At 45.8% G+C, this 16,533-nt stretch overlaps 2 protein-coding genes across 2 annotated transcripts in view; one reads left to right on the top strand and one right to left on the bottom strand.

The window, feature by feature from the left end:
* Positions 1–324: 324 nt before the first annotated feature.
* On the top strand, positions 325–10,294 carry BTBD17 (BTB domain containing 17). The gene is made up of 3 exons (XM_080994726.1): positions 325–448; positions 6,210–6,486; positions 7,868–10,294. The coding sequence occupies exons 1-3, from the start codon at positions 355–357 to the stop codon at positions 8,946–8,948; spliced, it is 1,452 nt and encodes a 483-aa protein (XP_080850852.1). The 5' UTR covers positions 325–354; the 3' UTR covers positions 8,949–10,294.
* A 3,490-nt stretch (positions 10,295–13,784) lies between these two features.
* The window catches only part of LOC308470906 (dynein axonemal intermediate chain 2-like), an 82,019-nt gene continuing 79,270 nt past the window's right edge, over positions 13,785–16,533 (bottom strand). Inside the window, exons 30-31 of the mRNA XM_080994578.1 lie at positions 15,638–15,797; positions 13,785–14,816 (exon numbers count right to left, since the gene is read on the bottom strand). Of these exons, the coding sequence (XP_080850704.1) occupies positions 14,662–14,816; positions 15,638–15,797 (315 nt within the window). The 3' untranslated portion in view covers positions 13,785–14,661. The remainder of the gene's footprint in view (positions 14,817–15,637; positions 15,798–16,533) is intronic.

Here is a 16,533-nt window from a genome sequence, read left to right as displayed (position 1 = left end):
GCACCAGCACACCACTGTTTTGCAATCAGATGCTCTGAAGTTAAGAAACAACTATGACAGAAACAACAACAACTGGAAGGTGAGTGTTCTTTATGCAACTTCCAGCATGTCAAAGGCTCCAGGTAGTCTTGCTGTCCCAGGGAGGCTCGGCCGACCGCCCAGGGAGTCCCACAATGTCCAACAGGCATCAATTCACAATCTTAAGTGGTTTCCTTGGTAACAGCTGTTACTAGTTTTCCACCAATCAATGGCAAGCGGGGCTGGGAGAGTCAGTGTCCTACATAAAGAGTCAGACACATTAGTACGCTCAGTCGAGGGCTTATTCCCTCTGCGGACACGCTTAAGGAAGCAGCTATGGCTAAAGGGATAGGGGTCCAGCAGGCCGCACCGAGGCGATGGACCAGCTCCTTCGCCGCACTGTCACTGCTGTGCCTGGCTGTTCAAGCAGGTAAGGAGGAAGGGCTGCTGGGAAAGAGCTTTGCTAGGTGAGCAGGTTGGGCTGAGGCGGCAGGAGGAACTGTGAATTTATTCATTCATTTTGCACCACACAGAGCGTGGCCCAGAGCCACAGAAAGTGGGGCATGTTGCAGAACTTTAGCACCAGTGAAGACACTTTTAAGGTGCACTTTAACCAAACTGTATCACTAATCTATTCTTTATTGGACCCGATGAGAATTGAGGAGCAGGGAATTTAAGGCTCTGGCCACTCCCTGGCTTTAACATCCCAGGGTTGAGACAGGGTTCCAGAGCAAATTATTCCATTCTGCTGAACTCCAGGTACATGAATGGTTTCCCCAAGGTTATACAAGGTGTTTGGCTGGGAAATAGATGGCAGGTTTCCCAAGTCATGGGCTTCTTCTCCAGTTCTTAGACCACCCTGTAAGACCTAACGGGTCTTGCTTAAGCCTGCATATATTGAACAGGCAGCGGCCAGCCAGCGCTCAATGAAACCTTGACCTTGAAGATTCGGCCTGTCTGGTTCTCTCCTCAACAACACTCATTGGCAAAGAATCCCGAGTTATAGAAAAACTGGACTGCATGCTAAAGAGGAATTTATACCCAGCCACACACTTACTGAAAGCCACTTTGATCATGATTGTAACGGAAAAGAAGGATATATGTTACCAACAGTAACTTCCAGCATCTTCTCTCAATGCTGGATGTCAAACTGACCCTTCAAGGCGAAAGGCTGTGTGTCTCTCATTTCCAATCCTCAACTCAGCTTGGTTTAACTGTGCCGCTTGTGTTTCTGGAAGAAGCTAATCCGCTGGATAAGACATGGATTTAAAAAGATATTATATGGGGGCCAGTTTCACCGCAGGCATAAGGAGCGGCTAGGCAGATGCAAAGGAGTTAAAGGAAAAGTTGGGGTTGCATACTTCCCTACCCCCAACTCTGTTACCCTGCTGAACAGGATTGTGGCACAAGAGGCAGATTCATTATGGAACTTAGTATGTCAGCTGTCTCTAATTCATGGGCGCAATGTGCCCCTCTTTCAGAGGGAGCCCTGGATGCTAAATCTCACCATTGTGCTTGGGTGAATTTGTAAATTCTGAACGTTATTAGAGATCACGGTGTGTTGTGACCAACCAGATAGATGGGTTCTAATGGTGTTTTTTGGGTGGGGAAATGTGTGAAGTCAGCCTTGCACCCCCCACGGAAGTGATTTCCTCATGAACACGCTGCGATCCTTTCAACTGCTTAAATGCAAAATAAACATGCCAGTTTTCCTCTCTCAAGTCCTGGGAGTCAGTGGGTAGTTGCTCGTGCAAATAGCAATCCAAACCAGAAAAACAAAAAAAACAAAAATGGATGTGGAGACCACACACAGAAAGACCATCTTAAGTTTAAAGTGGTGGGGAGGGCGGTGTTTCAGCTGCGGGTCTGCCTCCCTCCGGAGCAAAGAGTCACAAACACTTTTCTTTGTCAAGAAGCTTCGACAAAAGCGATGTTTTCATAGCAATAGCTGCATTTGGTCCTTCCCCTTTAAGCTGCTCTTCCCCATCCCGCTGGTGTCTTTGTCCTAAGAGAGAGCTAGAGATTCTTTTGCCATTGAATTTTAACCTTTCATCCCTGCCCAAGTTGGACTGGGCAGGAGACGCAAGCCAGGATACGGGGAGTGTGAACAAGCTAAGCTTTCTTTCCCTAGGGAGACCAAAAAAGTGTAACTTGGCTCGGCGTGAGAATTTAATTCATCCAGCGGCAGCGGTTTCATTGAGTTAATGACGGCTGTGAAACTGCTGGCGGAGCTCCAGCTCCCATGAGTAGTAAAGTGAAAACTCCGACATCCGCAAGAGCTGGCTGGGATTAGTCAAAGCTCCGAGGCGAAGGGTGACTTTAATTACCACCTTCAGAATTAGGGAGTCAGGCAGTCAAGGGCTGCTGACCTTAATTATTCTGTTGCAAACCTTGGGAGATTTCTAGAAGCTAGAAATTATGAAACATATACTAAAACCTTGGAAACCTCGCCTTCCATTTCCTTTTTTTAAAAATGATTTTTTATTTTATTTTACAAGCGTAGAATTATAACAATACCAAGTAAATATCTGCATTTAGAGATTTCTCTGAGTCTCCAGACTTCGCACCATGGGTCTTATTGTCAACATTTTCAACTGCATATTATTTCGTAATCCATATTTCGTATGCGTCCATATTGTCCATAGCCATTGTTACATTACAAGCGTTGTTAAAAAATCCTACTAATGTTTTCATCTGCTTGCAGTGGTCTCCTAAATAAATTAGAAATTTTTCCCGTTCTTTCTTAAAGTTTTTGTCTTCTTGGTTCCTGAGTTTTCTGGTCAGTTTTACCATTTTGGCATGGTCCTTTTATTAACATAGTTCATTCCTATGGTTGGAAATATTTGATGCAGTCCATCAAAGACTAAGAATATGTACAGCAAGTGCAAACAAGCTGTTTTCACTCTTTCACACACCGACTTCACATCAGAACTCCTGCTTCACTTCTCGTAATTTCCCCTTACCTTGGGGGATCGCCTCAAATATTCCAGCGAGGTTTTTGGGTTCCAGGAGACATTTAAATACTTCCATGAAAATATACCAGCTGATCATTCTGGGCTACTAGCTTTTCAGAAGTATGCTAGTACAGAAGCATAGCATGTATGATACCCCATATTTTTCTCTCCTGCCCATGCAGCTGGCTTCTCTGTCAAATATTTCACATTATGGCCTCATCCTAGAAGTCGCTAAGATTGCAGCTAGGCCTAGGAAGGGTGTGCCGTTTATTCTTTCTGTTGTGCTGCCCTAGATAGTTACAACTGCTTAGTAAATGTCAATAATATTTTAAAAATAAATTTTATTTTTGCATTTTTTATTTTACATAAAAAAATGAATACATAAACATATAATCCCTTCTGACTTCACCCCCCCCCCCAATGGTGGATCTTAATGTACAGTGGTACCTCGGGTTACATACGCTTCAGGTTACATACGCTTCAGTTTACAGACTCCGCTAACCCAGAAATAGTGCTTCAGGTTAAGAACTTTGCTTCAGGATAAGAACAGAAATCGTGCTCCGGCGGCGCGGCAGCAGCCGGAGGCCCCATTAGCTAAAGTGGTGCTTCAGGTTCAGAACAGTTTCAGGTTAAGAATGGACCTCCAGAACGAATTAAGTACTTAACCCGAGGTACCACTGTACTGATTTTACCCTCTGCATCTCTATCATAACTCTATTTTTATAAATCCTTTGTCAATCTATAGTTCAAATTTTGACTACACGTTTTCTGTCAATCCTACCAGTGTATGTAGTTGTTTACAATAGCTTTTCAAATAAATTATAAACTTTCCCTATTCTTTATTAAAGACCTCCTCTTCCTGATTTCTAATTCTTCCTGTAAGTTTTGCCATTTCGGCATAGTGAATCAATTTTGTTTGTCACTCTTCTTTGGTCAGAGTTGTAACATCTTTCCATTTCTGAGCTAAGAGAGTCCGCACAGCCGTGATCGCGTACATACAGTGGTACCTCGGGTTAAGAATTTAATTCGTTCTGGAGGTCCGTTCTTAACCTGAAACTGTTCTTAACCCGAGATACCACTTTAGCTAATGGGGCCTACCACTGCCGCCTGATGGGGCCTACCACTAACCTGAAGCAACACCGCCGGAGCACGATTTCTGTTCTTATCCTGAAGCAAAGTTCTTAACCTGAAGCAACACACAATTTCTGTTCTCCTCCTGAAGGAAAGTTCTTAACCCGAGGTACTATTTCTGGGTTAGCAAAGTCTGTAACCTGAAGTGTCTGTAACCTGAAGCATCTGTAACATGAGGTACCACTGTAAATAGTTTCGTCTGGTCCTTCGGGATCTCTGGTCCTATAATACCTAAAAGAAAAGCTTCTAGTTTCTTAGGGAAGTTATTTTCAACATTTTTTTCAGTTCCTTATATATCATTTCCCAGAAGTCTTTTTTCATCTTACATGACCACCACATATGATAAAAAGTACCATCTTTTTCTTTACATTAATAAATGTTAATATCAAGGCACAGCATATCACTGGTCCAGCCTTTGTGATCCCAGTTTTAAAATAAGGTCACAACTGGAACAGCAGCCTACTGAGACTGACTCTTCTACTCACCCTGGGCAGAACATCGATCACTGGCTGCACTAAAGTGGATTCATAATTGCCCAATACCATGGAGCTTTATGTAGTTCAGAGAACCCAGAAAACTTACCAAGTGTATCATCACAAAAGGCTAAGATGTCTGACATGAAGTTTGAAAGCTGCAGTTTGGGGAGAAGGATCCTCTCCTGCTGTCAGACATTTTGGATCCAATGACCACTTTTCTTTCAAAATTCCCTATGCTTTGAAAATCTGAATAGGTGAGCCACACCAACTGCATAGGAAATCTCTGGATTTAGGGAGTAGAAAGTGTGAGGCAGCTGTAGTCAGAGGGAAATGCCACAATGACAGGGGGCGTTAAAGGAAGCACAAGGGGGTCCATAATGTACATTAAGCTGAAGTACGGACAGGCCCTAACCTAGGTCTGTTACTTTCAATGGGTCTACCATGAGTAAAACCTAGTTGGATCCAATCTTATTGGCTAGTGTTAAGGGGAGTTGGAGTCCTAGAATATCTAGAGGGCCACAGAATCCGCATCCTGGCCCTAAACCAGTTCTGGGTTTGGAAAAAAATTTGTAAAATTAATTGAAAATAAAATAAAATAAAGCTTCTGATCTCCTCTTTGTGGCTTAGCTGAAAGAAAGGGGGAGCCGGAGGCCAGCCTTAACTCGATCCCACAGCTAGTTAGTCAAATTTATTTGTTAGAAACCATTGGTTATTGCATTCCCATTGTGTAAAGTGTTAGGACCAAATCAAGAGAATCACAAAGGGAAAAGGGGATTTCAGGAATGCTCCTCAAAATGAGCTATCCCAGATTAGCACCACCTTCCAAACAGGCTGAGACCCTACCTGCCCACACACTGTCTTGCCAGAGTGGTGCATGTGCTAGTTATCTCCCGCTTGGACTACTGCAACACACTCTACATGGGGCTACCTTTGAAGGTGACTCGGAAACTACAATTAATCCACAATGCAGCTGCTAGACTGGTTAATTGGAATGGCCGCCGAGACCATATAACACCGGTCCTGAAATACCTACATTGGCTCCCAGTACGTTTCCGAGCACAATTCAAAGTGTTGGTGTTGACCTTTAAAGCCCTAAATGGCCTCAGCCCAGTATACCTGAAACAGCATCTTCACCCCCATCATTCAGCTGAGGTCCAGCGCCGAGGGCCTTCTGGTGATTCCCTCACTGCGAGAAGTGAGGTTACAGGGAACCAGGCAGAGGGCCTTCTCGGTAGTGGCACCCGCCCTGTGGAACGCCCTCCCACCAGATGTCAAGGAAATCAACAACTATCTGACTTTTAGAAGACATCTGAAGGCAGCCCTGTTTAGGGAAGTTTTTAATGTTTGAAGTTTTATTCTGTTTTTAATGTTCTGTTGAAAGCTGCCCAGAGTGGCTGGGCAGGGTAGAAATAAATTATTATTATTATTATTATTATTATTATTATTATTATTATTATACACCAGAGGCAAGGAGCCTACTCTCAAATGGCCCAGTGGTTTCCTTTCCAGCCTTCCCTTACATACTAATCAAACAATTGGGGGCTTCCCCCATGAATTTCATTCCGCCCCCATTTTCCCAGCCCTGAAATCTCGCCTCTCGCTCATTGATTTTGTTTCGCGCTCTCTGCAGTCCAGAAGGCGGACCTCGCCGGGGATTCCACAGTGGCCACCATCAACCACTCCCTGTCATTGCTGCAGCGGTTGCAAGAGCTCCTGCAGAATGGCAATGCCAGCGATACCACCCTGCGGGTGCACACTGCCGGCTCGGACGAAATCAAAGTCTTCCACACCCACCAGTTGATGCTCAGCTTGCAAAGTGAGATCTTTGAGAGCCTCCTGCACAACCAGACCATGATCACTCTGCACGAGCCGCCTGACAGTGCAGCCCTTTTCGAAAAGTTCATCAGGTAAGAGGCTGAGCTCACTGACCTCATCTGGATGGTCCTAAAAAAGGAGTGAATGAGTCCCCTTCCTCGGTCCTGTTGGTTCTCTCTTTTTTTATAAATATTTTTTATTAGATTTTCCATCAAAAAAAAACATTTTTACAAAATTATACATCCATTTTTAACTTAAACGCTTTTTTCCAGAACTTCCCTCAGCTTGTCTGATAATTTTCCGTTTATTTTTTTATCCTCGTCTCACATTTCCCAATATTATATTGCACTCAAATACTCTTAGTCACATCATATTTTTTAAACAATATTTCTAACAGTAATTTCACAGAGCTTCTTGAAAGCCAACAAACGTTATTTGCTCTTCACAGAAATTTTTGATATACTCTGTAAATTTCTTCCAGTCCTCGGAGAATCTCTGGTCACGTTGGTTCCTAATTCTCCCCGTCAATCTGTCCATTTCGGTCCTGTTGCTTCTCAGCTGGAGGAGCTGTAGTTGCCCTCTGCTCTCCTTCCATCTCTCTCCTAAGAACCTGGCTGAACCTTTTTATGCAGTCCTGGGATGCAATATTGCAGGGTAGCCAACACGATGTTTTCCATTATATTGCTGGACCTTCTTGGACCATTGGCCATGCTGGCCAAGTCTAATTGGAGTTGGAATCTAACATCTGCGTTGGCAGCCCCTGCACTTTTGCCTATAATAAGACAACTGGAAACACAGCTTGCTGGGAAATGTATTCTAAGAGGACAGGAAATGGAATAGAAGGAAAATTCAGTAAAGTCTACTGAAATGTAACCTGTCCTTCAGTTCTGTGGCATGGCGTGTGTCCGATTTGCCAAGCTGGGAGAAACCAGAATGGGGCTTTTGTGGCTGAGAGCAAAGGGAGTGAGGCTGGAATCCCAAGATCAAAAAGAGACAGAAATGTTGGAGATGTGTGATCTCCATACCCTCCAACATTTCTCCGATGAAAATAGGAATGCCCTATTCAATAATAATACAGTCAAACCTTGAACGTAATCTATTCTGGAAGACAATTTGACTTCCGAAATGTTTGGCAAAGTCAATGTGGAAAAAAGAAAAAAACTCCCCGGAAGCCATTCGACTTCTGAAAAACATTCGGAAATAGGGTTGTCGGCGTTCGGGAGCCAAAATGTTAGAAAACGGAGCCGTTCAAGAACCAAGGTTTGACTGTAATAATAATAATTTCATTATTTATACCCCACCCAAGTTAATTTAAAACCAGCTAAGTGGTGGTCTCATGCAATGCCAAGAAGTTTGTATACTACCCATCTCAGTAGCTAACGCAGTCTATTAAAAATAAAAATAAAAAAACCATGAAAACTGTTGAGAGAAGAAATGTCACCAATATGAATGATGATTGTGTCCCTTCTCTAGATATCTGTACTGTGGTGAGATCTCCATTCTCCTCCACCAAGCCATACCGCTTCACCGACTAGCCAGCAAATACCGCATCTCTAGCTTGCAGAGAGGGGTAGCTGAATACATGAAAAACCATCTGGCCAGTGAGTCGAACCAGGGCCACGTGGTGGGCTGGTACCACTACGCAGTGAGGATTGGGGACGAGGCTTTGCAGGAGAGCTGCCTCCAGTTCCTGGCCTGGAACCTCTCAGCTGTGATGAGCAGCGCTGAGTGGGCCTCGGTGAGCGTCGATCTCTTGCTACTGTTGCTGGAACGATCCGACCTGGTTCTGCAGAGCGAGCTGGAGCTGTACACAGCCGTTGAGGAGTGGGTGGTCACACACCAGCCCGAGGACTATGTCGTGGAGAAGATGCTGAGGTCCCTGCGTTACCCTATGATCTCCCCCAGCCACCTTTTCCACCTGCAGAAGCAGTCTCTGGTGATGGTGAAGCACTACAACGCTGTGCAAGATCTGCTCTTCCAAGCCTTCCAGTTCCACTCGGCCTCCCCGATCCACTTTGCCAAATACTTTGACGTCAACTGCAGCATGTTCCTTCCCCGAAACTACCTCTCCACCTCCTGGGGTTCTCAGTGGGTGATTAACAACCCAGCCAGGGATGACCGCAGCACCAGTTTCCAGACTCAGCTGGGGCCCAGCAACCACGACTCTGCCAAGCGCGTGACTTGGAACGTTCTGTTCTCCCCACGTTGGCTCCCGGTCAGCTTGCGTCCTGTTTACTCGGACTCTGTCTCGGGGGCCATTCAGTCTATCAGGATCGAGGACGGCCGCCCCCGCCTGGTTATCACTCCGGCCACGACTAGCTCCGACTTTGCCGGAGTCAGTTTCCAAAAAACCATCCTGGTGGGCATGAGGCAGCAGGGCAAAGTCTTTGTCAAACATGCCTACAGCTTCCACCAGAGCACAGACGAGGTGGCCGATTTCCTGGTGCATGCCGACTTACAGAAGCGCACCTCCGAATACCTCATCGACAACTCTCTGCACCTGCATATCATCATCAAGCCTGTCTACCATTCGCTGATCAAAATCAAGAAGTAGAAGAACGGCGGAAGATAGGGTACCACAAGACAAGGCAGGGGACGAGAATGACTGGATTGTACTGGAGAACAGCAACAAATACAGTACAAAACTGGCTGGCACCTTGTAATCTATGCATGTAATCTGGGCATGCAGGCCCTGGGTGCTTCTTGCATGAAAACAACTTCTGCAGCTACAAACCTGGGGACTTTAAAAAAAAGAAAAGAAGATGGGAAATTAAAACATGTACAGTCTTGGGGGTGGGGAATTCCCTTATCTCTGTTTTCAGATACTTATGTTTAGCTCTCTTCCATCTTTGAAGGCTGCAATCCTACATGTGCTCACCTGGGAGCCAGTTGCACTGAACTGAATGACTTACTTCTGAGTAGGTGTGAATAGGATTGCACTCTTAAGGAACTCAGGTAGAACTGGAGGATCTCAGTGGTGCTTTTGATTAGATCGTTCTCCAAGATACCCCCCTTAGCAAGAGGTTTGACTTCCTAACTTGTTTAGAATCTGCCTTCATGTCTTGCCCATGAAGTGGTGATCCCGTGGAATTGTTGTAGTTTGAGAGATATAGACAAAACAAAAAAACAAAAAACAAAAACCCAGCAGTACACTGGTAGGTAAAAAGTCCTTAGAATACTGTAATATTCTTCTAGCCACCCTTATTTGTTAATGCATCCAGCCTCCCACTATTCCCTCTACTAGACTTGATACTAGAAGAATGAGTTTGGTTCTTTGAATTTCAGCTGCAAACAGACAACAGTTTTAAGCGTTAAAAGTGGCACCATGGTCTTTGGTTCATATACAGGGTAGATTATACATCCACACCCTTATTTTTCTCAGTCCAAACCAGAGACACGTGAATCCCATCTCCTGCTGCTTTTGACTGGATATCCTAACCATAGAGTGGGTTTTTGCCGTCTCGCTGATCAGGTAGGAAAGTTCAGTCTACTTTCTGAGTCCCCGATTAGTGAATTAAATACATACGAACCAATTGACCAGACCCATCACACTTCCTTCTCTCCATTTCAACCTCTGCCTTCTGGCCCTTGTCACATGATTTTTTTCCAAGGTAGGCAGATTCCAGTGTACCATCCCAAAATAATAGCATCTTCACTTTTAAGAAGAAAAACAACAACAACAAAGGCTTTCCTGTTGGTTTTCTAAACTTTCTGTAATAAGTGTAATTATTTGTTTGTAAAATAAATGGGGCAAAAGCTGGTTTAGAACCGGAGGAGTTGGGTTGCAGACTATGGGCTAGGTGGAAATTTGGTGCTTGTGCTCTCTCTGCAGGTAATGTCCACAGCCTTTTGAATAGATCATCAGTTACATAGATTTCTAAATAAAAATCAGGAAATGTATTGCTGGGGATGACTGTGTGGTGTTATTTTTGAGGTGAAATTGGTTTCTGAGCAGTGTTCTGCTCAAAGAAGGAGTCTTCATTGTCTTCTGTTCAATCTTCCCTTTCATGTATTGGCTCTCTTACTTAGCCTGTAATCCTCTCTCGCCTTCTCCCAGTGTCTTGTAAACCTCCCTGTGGTCCTTGAGTGAAGGGCTTTATAGAAAATTTAATAATAATAATAATAATAATAATAATAATAATAATAATAATGATTCAGTCTTCAGCTAATCTGCATGGCTTTCAAGGCTTTCACACCCCTCAAACTCTTGAAATCCTGAAAATTATTTTGATGCACACAAGGGTAGTCAAGGCCTCAGTACCCCATGCTTTCTTCCTCTCCCAGTGAATGCATGCAGGTTCTGGGCCTTTTCAATAGGTTAGAGCGTGGTGCTGGTAACACCAAGGTTGCAGGTTCGATCCCCGTATGGGACAGCTGCATAGCCCTGCATTGCAGAGGCTTGGACTAAATGATCCCCAAAGTCCCTTCCAACTCTACGATTCTGTTCTATGGTGGCTTGGTCACCATGTCAAGGTGATGTGACCAGTCACCAAGGGGGTGTTGACAGGGCCGTCTTAAGCATATCTGGTGCCATGGTGCAAAGATCCCTCCAGCGCCCCCCCCAGCAACTCAAAAACAAGGTAGGGGGCGGTAGAAAATGTTCTCTGCCTCCCCCACCGCCCCGATCCCCAGTGTGGCGGCGGTGATCAAGCAGGGAAACGTGCTGGCGGACATGGGAAGCCTGAGAAGGATGCACACCGCCTTTCGCCAGGAAGCAAGAGGAGGACAATGACCAGGAGCAGGGCCATCTTTAGCAGATGCAGAGGCTTGGGAGGGAAACTGCGCGCAGCTTCCATCCTAAGCCTCTGCGGCGATCGCTCTCCTCCTGTGGAGGCTTGGGAAGGAAGCTGCATGCCCGCCAGCCATACAGTTGGTGGGGCACAGCTGGCGGGCGTGCAGGGAAAGGGGAGGCTGCCGGCATAGCCGCGCAGCTCTCCCACTCGCTAGGGTGCCCCTGAGAGGCCAGCGCCCTGGCGCAACAAACCACTAACACCAATGGGAAAGACGGCTCTGGGTGTTGAAGCGAGAGGTGGCAACAACAGGCAGGTGTTTCCGCCGGGTGGGCACGTAGAAGAATGCTGCTAGATGCTGGTGGTCATTGTCATCATGTACAGCTTCTGCTGATGGTTCCCCGGCAGCTAGATCCTCTTTCTGAAGAAGAAGAGTTTGGATTTGATATCCCACTTTATCACTACCCTAAGGAGTCTCAAAGCGACTAACATTCTCCTTTCCCCTCCTCCCCCACAACAAACACTCTGTGAGGTGAGTGGGGCTGAGAGACTTCAGAGAAGTGTGACTAGCCCAAGGTCACCCAGCAGCTGCATGTGGAGGAGCGGAGACACGAAGCCGGTTCACCAGATTACAAGTCCACCACTCTTAAGCACTACACCACACTGGCTCTTTTTGGTGCCCACGAAGCCCCTGATGGCCAGCAGCGGGCAGCCTGCACGTGCTCATGGGCATCACAGCGGAGATAACCAGTGAGCTCCCAGGAGCGCTCTGCACACCCCCAGGGGCACCTACTCTAACCCCCGTTGGAGGTTCCTGACATCGCGTGATTGCCCTCTGCTCGCTTAGTCGACGATAGCAGCCCTTTCCTTGTGTCATTCTGACAGTTGATTAGAACACAAGGGGGGGGGGGAGAGAACAGGCCTGCACCAAAGAGACCCAGGTTCGGCTTTGCAGGTGACCTGCACACAGCTCCCTCCTTGCGAATCAGGGATGACGCAAACAGCAAGAGAGGCTGGAGAAAGGTTCCGTGTGGTGCCGGGGCCGCCATTTTGAGGGAGGCCCAACAAGATCCCATAGGAGCTGCTGCTGCTGCTGCCACCACCCTTATTAGCTGAGCAGCCCTTGCCAGTTTATTAAACCAGTTATCCCGATCAGCCAAAGTTCAAAGCCAACCCTATACTGATTGCTCACCCCCAAAACAATACCATCATTTGGGTGTTTCTTAAAGGAGATGCTTTCAAGCATAACCGACCCCAGCCAAAAGCTGAGCTTGAAGACAGCACCAAGCATGGGAGGCTGGAAATGTTCTGCACCTCTGCATCCAGCTGTTGGGTTTTACAAATCGGGAGTCCTTGCCTTATATGCTGTAAGCCGCCCAGCATGGATGGGGAAACCCAGCCAGATGGGTGGGGGGATAATAATAATAATAATAATAATAATAATAATAATAATAATTCCATAGCCATACATGGAATGTGTATATAAATCAGTCCTTTAACCATGCTCCATAAACTCTTAAAGAATGTAGTGACCTCACATTGCTTTGGCTACGTATTCGCCAACCAGACAAGATGCATGATAATGTATCTGGATACTCTTTGAGGTGAAGGGTAGCGCTGTGGGTTAAACCACAGAGCCTAGGGCTTGCTGATCAGGTCGTGGTTCGAATCCCCGCGACGGAGTGAGCTCCCGTTGCTCAGTCCCTGCTCCTGCCCACCTAGCAGTTCGAAAGCACGAAGTGCAAGTAGATAAATAGGTACCGCTCTGGCGGGAAGGTAAATGGCGTTTCCGTGCGCTGCTCTGGTTCGCCAGAAGCGGCTTAGTCATGCTGGCCACATGACCCGGAAGCTGTATGCCGGCTCCCTCGGCCAATAAAGCGAGATGAGCGCCGCAACCCCAGAGTTGGCCACGACTGGACCTAATGGTCAGGGGTCCCTTTACCTTTACCTCTTTGAGGTACCGGTAAATTATTTGAAATAGTTCTTATTGTATATGATGCATTTGGATTTTTCTTTAGACTGCTTCAAGATCTGGTGATGGTAAGTGAGCGCTAAATGAACTTAATAAGGGTAAGTGTTATGTACTAAGCTTGGCTGCCAATGGCTGCTAGTCACAACAGCTACAGGATTAAAGACAGTATGTCTAAATGCCAGGGTGCTTCGACATTTAGTATGGAACTGCCATGCTTCAAGTTAGTCACTCTTTACAGGCTCCCACATAATGCTACTAGTCATCTTGTATTTTCTATCTCTTCACCTCCCTTCTATGGTTTGAAGGCTACCTCAGAGTCTGCTCCAACTGGATCTCTCTCTCTATATATCTCTGTCTCTGTCTCTCTCTCACACACACACACACATTGTGGGTCATTCTACCACCAACTGCGAAATGTGAATGATCCTGACAGGTCTTTCTTAGACGCTGATATTGAAATATAGTTGGATCTTTCTTGTGTACTGCTTTGGAAGGATTTCTATTCTGAAAAGCTATTTTAATACTAACTATGCAGAATGCATTCCAACCAATGCAGGTCTGCTGTAAGCCCATGACTGTGTGGAAGTCTTGGCCTTCAAGACCGCAGTAGACAGCAGGATATGAAGTATGTGTTTGGCAGAAACTGCAACCCGGAGTGGGCAGCAAAAAATACAGGAGGCTAAAGAGGTCTCTGGAAATGGCTTGGGGTTGGTATTGGATAATGCACGGTTCTATTTTCTTTCCCACGCTACCTTGCCACAGTTCACGGGATATACAAAATTCAACATTTGTCAACTCCAATGTACGCATTTTTCAAAACCAGTTGCCAGTTCTCATGAAGGAAGAGTCATAGAGTATCCAACCCAACGGGAGACTCGCCAGAAATTCTATGTGTGATCTCAACGAAAGTCTGTATCATTCCTCGACGTATTCAGCAATGGTTTCTGGTTGGCGAACAGTCTTGTTGCCCCTTGTTGGAAGACAGCTAACCACATCAGGCATTTACCATAGCTTCCCACCTGCATGGTCATGACCTGAAGCTGTGTGGCTTCCAAGTGTCACCCCCTTCGTGTTCCTACCCCCAGAGGGATGTTCTGGAAAGTTTTAAAAGACGGAACTGTACTTGACTATGCAGAAATATAGCATGCACACAGCACTAACAGCAACCCATCTCCCTATAGGGTCACCCGGTTTGTGTGTTCTCCTCTAGCATAAAGGCACAACATAGCCACAAGCGCTTCCATTTAAAGCAGATATCTGTGCTTGTGGAGGAAGGAGACATCTGGCTCCTCTCAGTTACTGTACCAGATGGATAGCTGTATTTATGCCCATCCATAGAGATACTTATTTGAGTCTGGGGCATCCAGTCTTGGAGCTGTAAAGACTTTTCGGGCAAACTGAATCCCTGGCAGGAGCACCCACAACCAATTGGGCGGAGTCTTCCTTTGGGTCATCCTTTCTGCAATAAGCCACCTTCCCACAATGTCTTTGGCCACTTTGCCATCCGACTGAGCGCCGGAGGCAGCTCCCCAGGGCTTCTCAACCTGCTTGCGTCCCCTCAGTTCTCAGCATCGCCGGTTCCTGCCATCTTTGCAGTGAGGGTTGGTGCCATTAACTGTGATATAGTTCAGCCGTGGAGGGCGCTGGCTGGGCTGGAAGCTTTTCTTGGAGACGCCACCTTGGTTGGAGGGGACTGAGAGAGAGGAGGCCTCAGTAGGACCTAAAGGGGAAGAAGAAGAAGAGGAAGAAGGAGGAGGAGGAGGAGGAGGAGGGAAGGAAGATGACTCTGATTAAATTTCATAGGCGTTTGCATCATAACTGAACCCTAACCAGTGTTTGCCTGACACAACCAAACCACCCCTCAGTCCCTCATATTTCTTCATGACATAATTAATTACACTGACCTTTGTGTTAGTCCAATAGCCTTCAGTACAATTCTGCCATCTCTGCAACCTTTAAAACCCTTAAGCATGAGGTGGCATTTATTCTATGTAAGCTATTTCATTAATTCATTAATTATTTTATTTATTAGATTTATATACTGCCCTTCAACATAAGATCTCAGGGCAGTTCACACAATAAAGTACAGGATAAAACAAGTAAATTATTCAAACGAAACAGCAAAACAATAGCTCCCCCTTCCTGTGGTCACATTTAAAAGGCTGTAGAATATTAATCAGCCAAAAGGCCTGGCTGCAGAGGATTTTTTCTGCCTGGCGCCAGGCGAACCTCCCCGGGGAGAGTGTTACACAAACAGGGAGCCACTACAGAGAAGACCCTGTTCTCACGTTGCCACCCTTTGGACCTCACATGGAGAAGGCAAACAAAGAAGGGCCTCAGATGATGACTGCAGAGTCTGGGACGGTTTATATTACTCCAAAGTGAAAATGTGGGATCCTGCATGCACACTGGAGGACAAGATGCTTCCCTTAAGCTCTGGCACCCAAATTCCTAGCTGTGACCCATGGTTAACTTTACTACAGTGGAGGACGGCTGTTAACAGCAGCAAGACTTTACTTGCACTTGCTTAGGCGCCCCTACCTGAGGATGGCTGGGCCTGCAGAAGCCTCACTCTGGACAACTGCACGGCTGCCCTCCCAATTCCCCGGGTGTTGTGAGTCCCTCCAGCAGCCGTTATCTTGTGTTCAGAACTGCTTTCCAGCGGATGACGGCGGGCAACATTGTTTTTCGGACACGGGAGCTGCAGGGGAAAGAGGCAGACGCACAGGCTGAGAAGGTGCTTCGTGAACAGGGGGTGCGGATCTCTTTTACCATTCCATAATTTCTTATTAAGGAGTATTTGCAAGGGAGATATGAAGGGGGAGGAGATAAGGTCAGTCTACATAACTTTAGTCCGTGTTATTCATTCTACAAAAAAACAGCTTTCTGGTTGGGAACATGGCCAGGGGGAACTGTTCCCCTTTTAACGGAAGGACCACACTTTTTCTGTGCTTTTGGTTTAGCGTTTGAATGCTAAGTTGGAAACATGCAAATTTGCCATGCACAAAATGGAGACTGGAGACAAGTAAGGGGCCATTTAGCCTGGCTGGGTATTTTTTTTTAGATTGCAACCAGGCTCTGTCGGAAGGTCTCATGTGAGTCTTCCTTTTTTTAAAAAAAGAAAAGTTTTTATTTATACTTTTCAAGTTTATACATTTTTATCTTTTTTATATCTTTTATATCTTTTTTATATCTTTTTTATATATGTGGTGGACTTGCAAGAAAGCAAAGGTATTTTGGGAAATGATACTCGACGAGATAAAAAAAGAAGTTTTAAATGAGTATATATATTAAAAAAGCATGAAGTATTTCTGTTAGGGATTAGAGGGGCAGAAATTACCCCTCCCCCCATAAAATGTTAAAATTGTTTATGTATGTAACAACAACAGCTAGGATTCTATATGTGCAGAAACAGGAGAAAGAAGATATTCCAATCA

Source organism: Podarcis pityusensis, assembly GCF_964106645.2.
Source record: "Podarcis pityusensis genome assembly, chromosome: 2".
In the NCBI taxonomy this organism is placed as follows: Eukaryota; Metazoa; Chordata; class Lepidosauria; order Squamata; family Lacertidae; genus Podarcis; species Podarcis pityusensis.
Note: the sequence above shows the minus strand (reverse complement) of the source record. Positions and strands in the feature narration are given on the sequence as shown.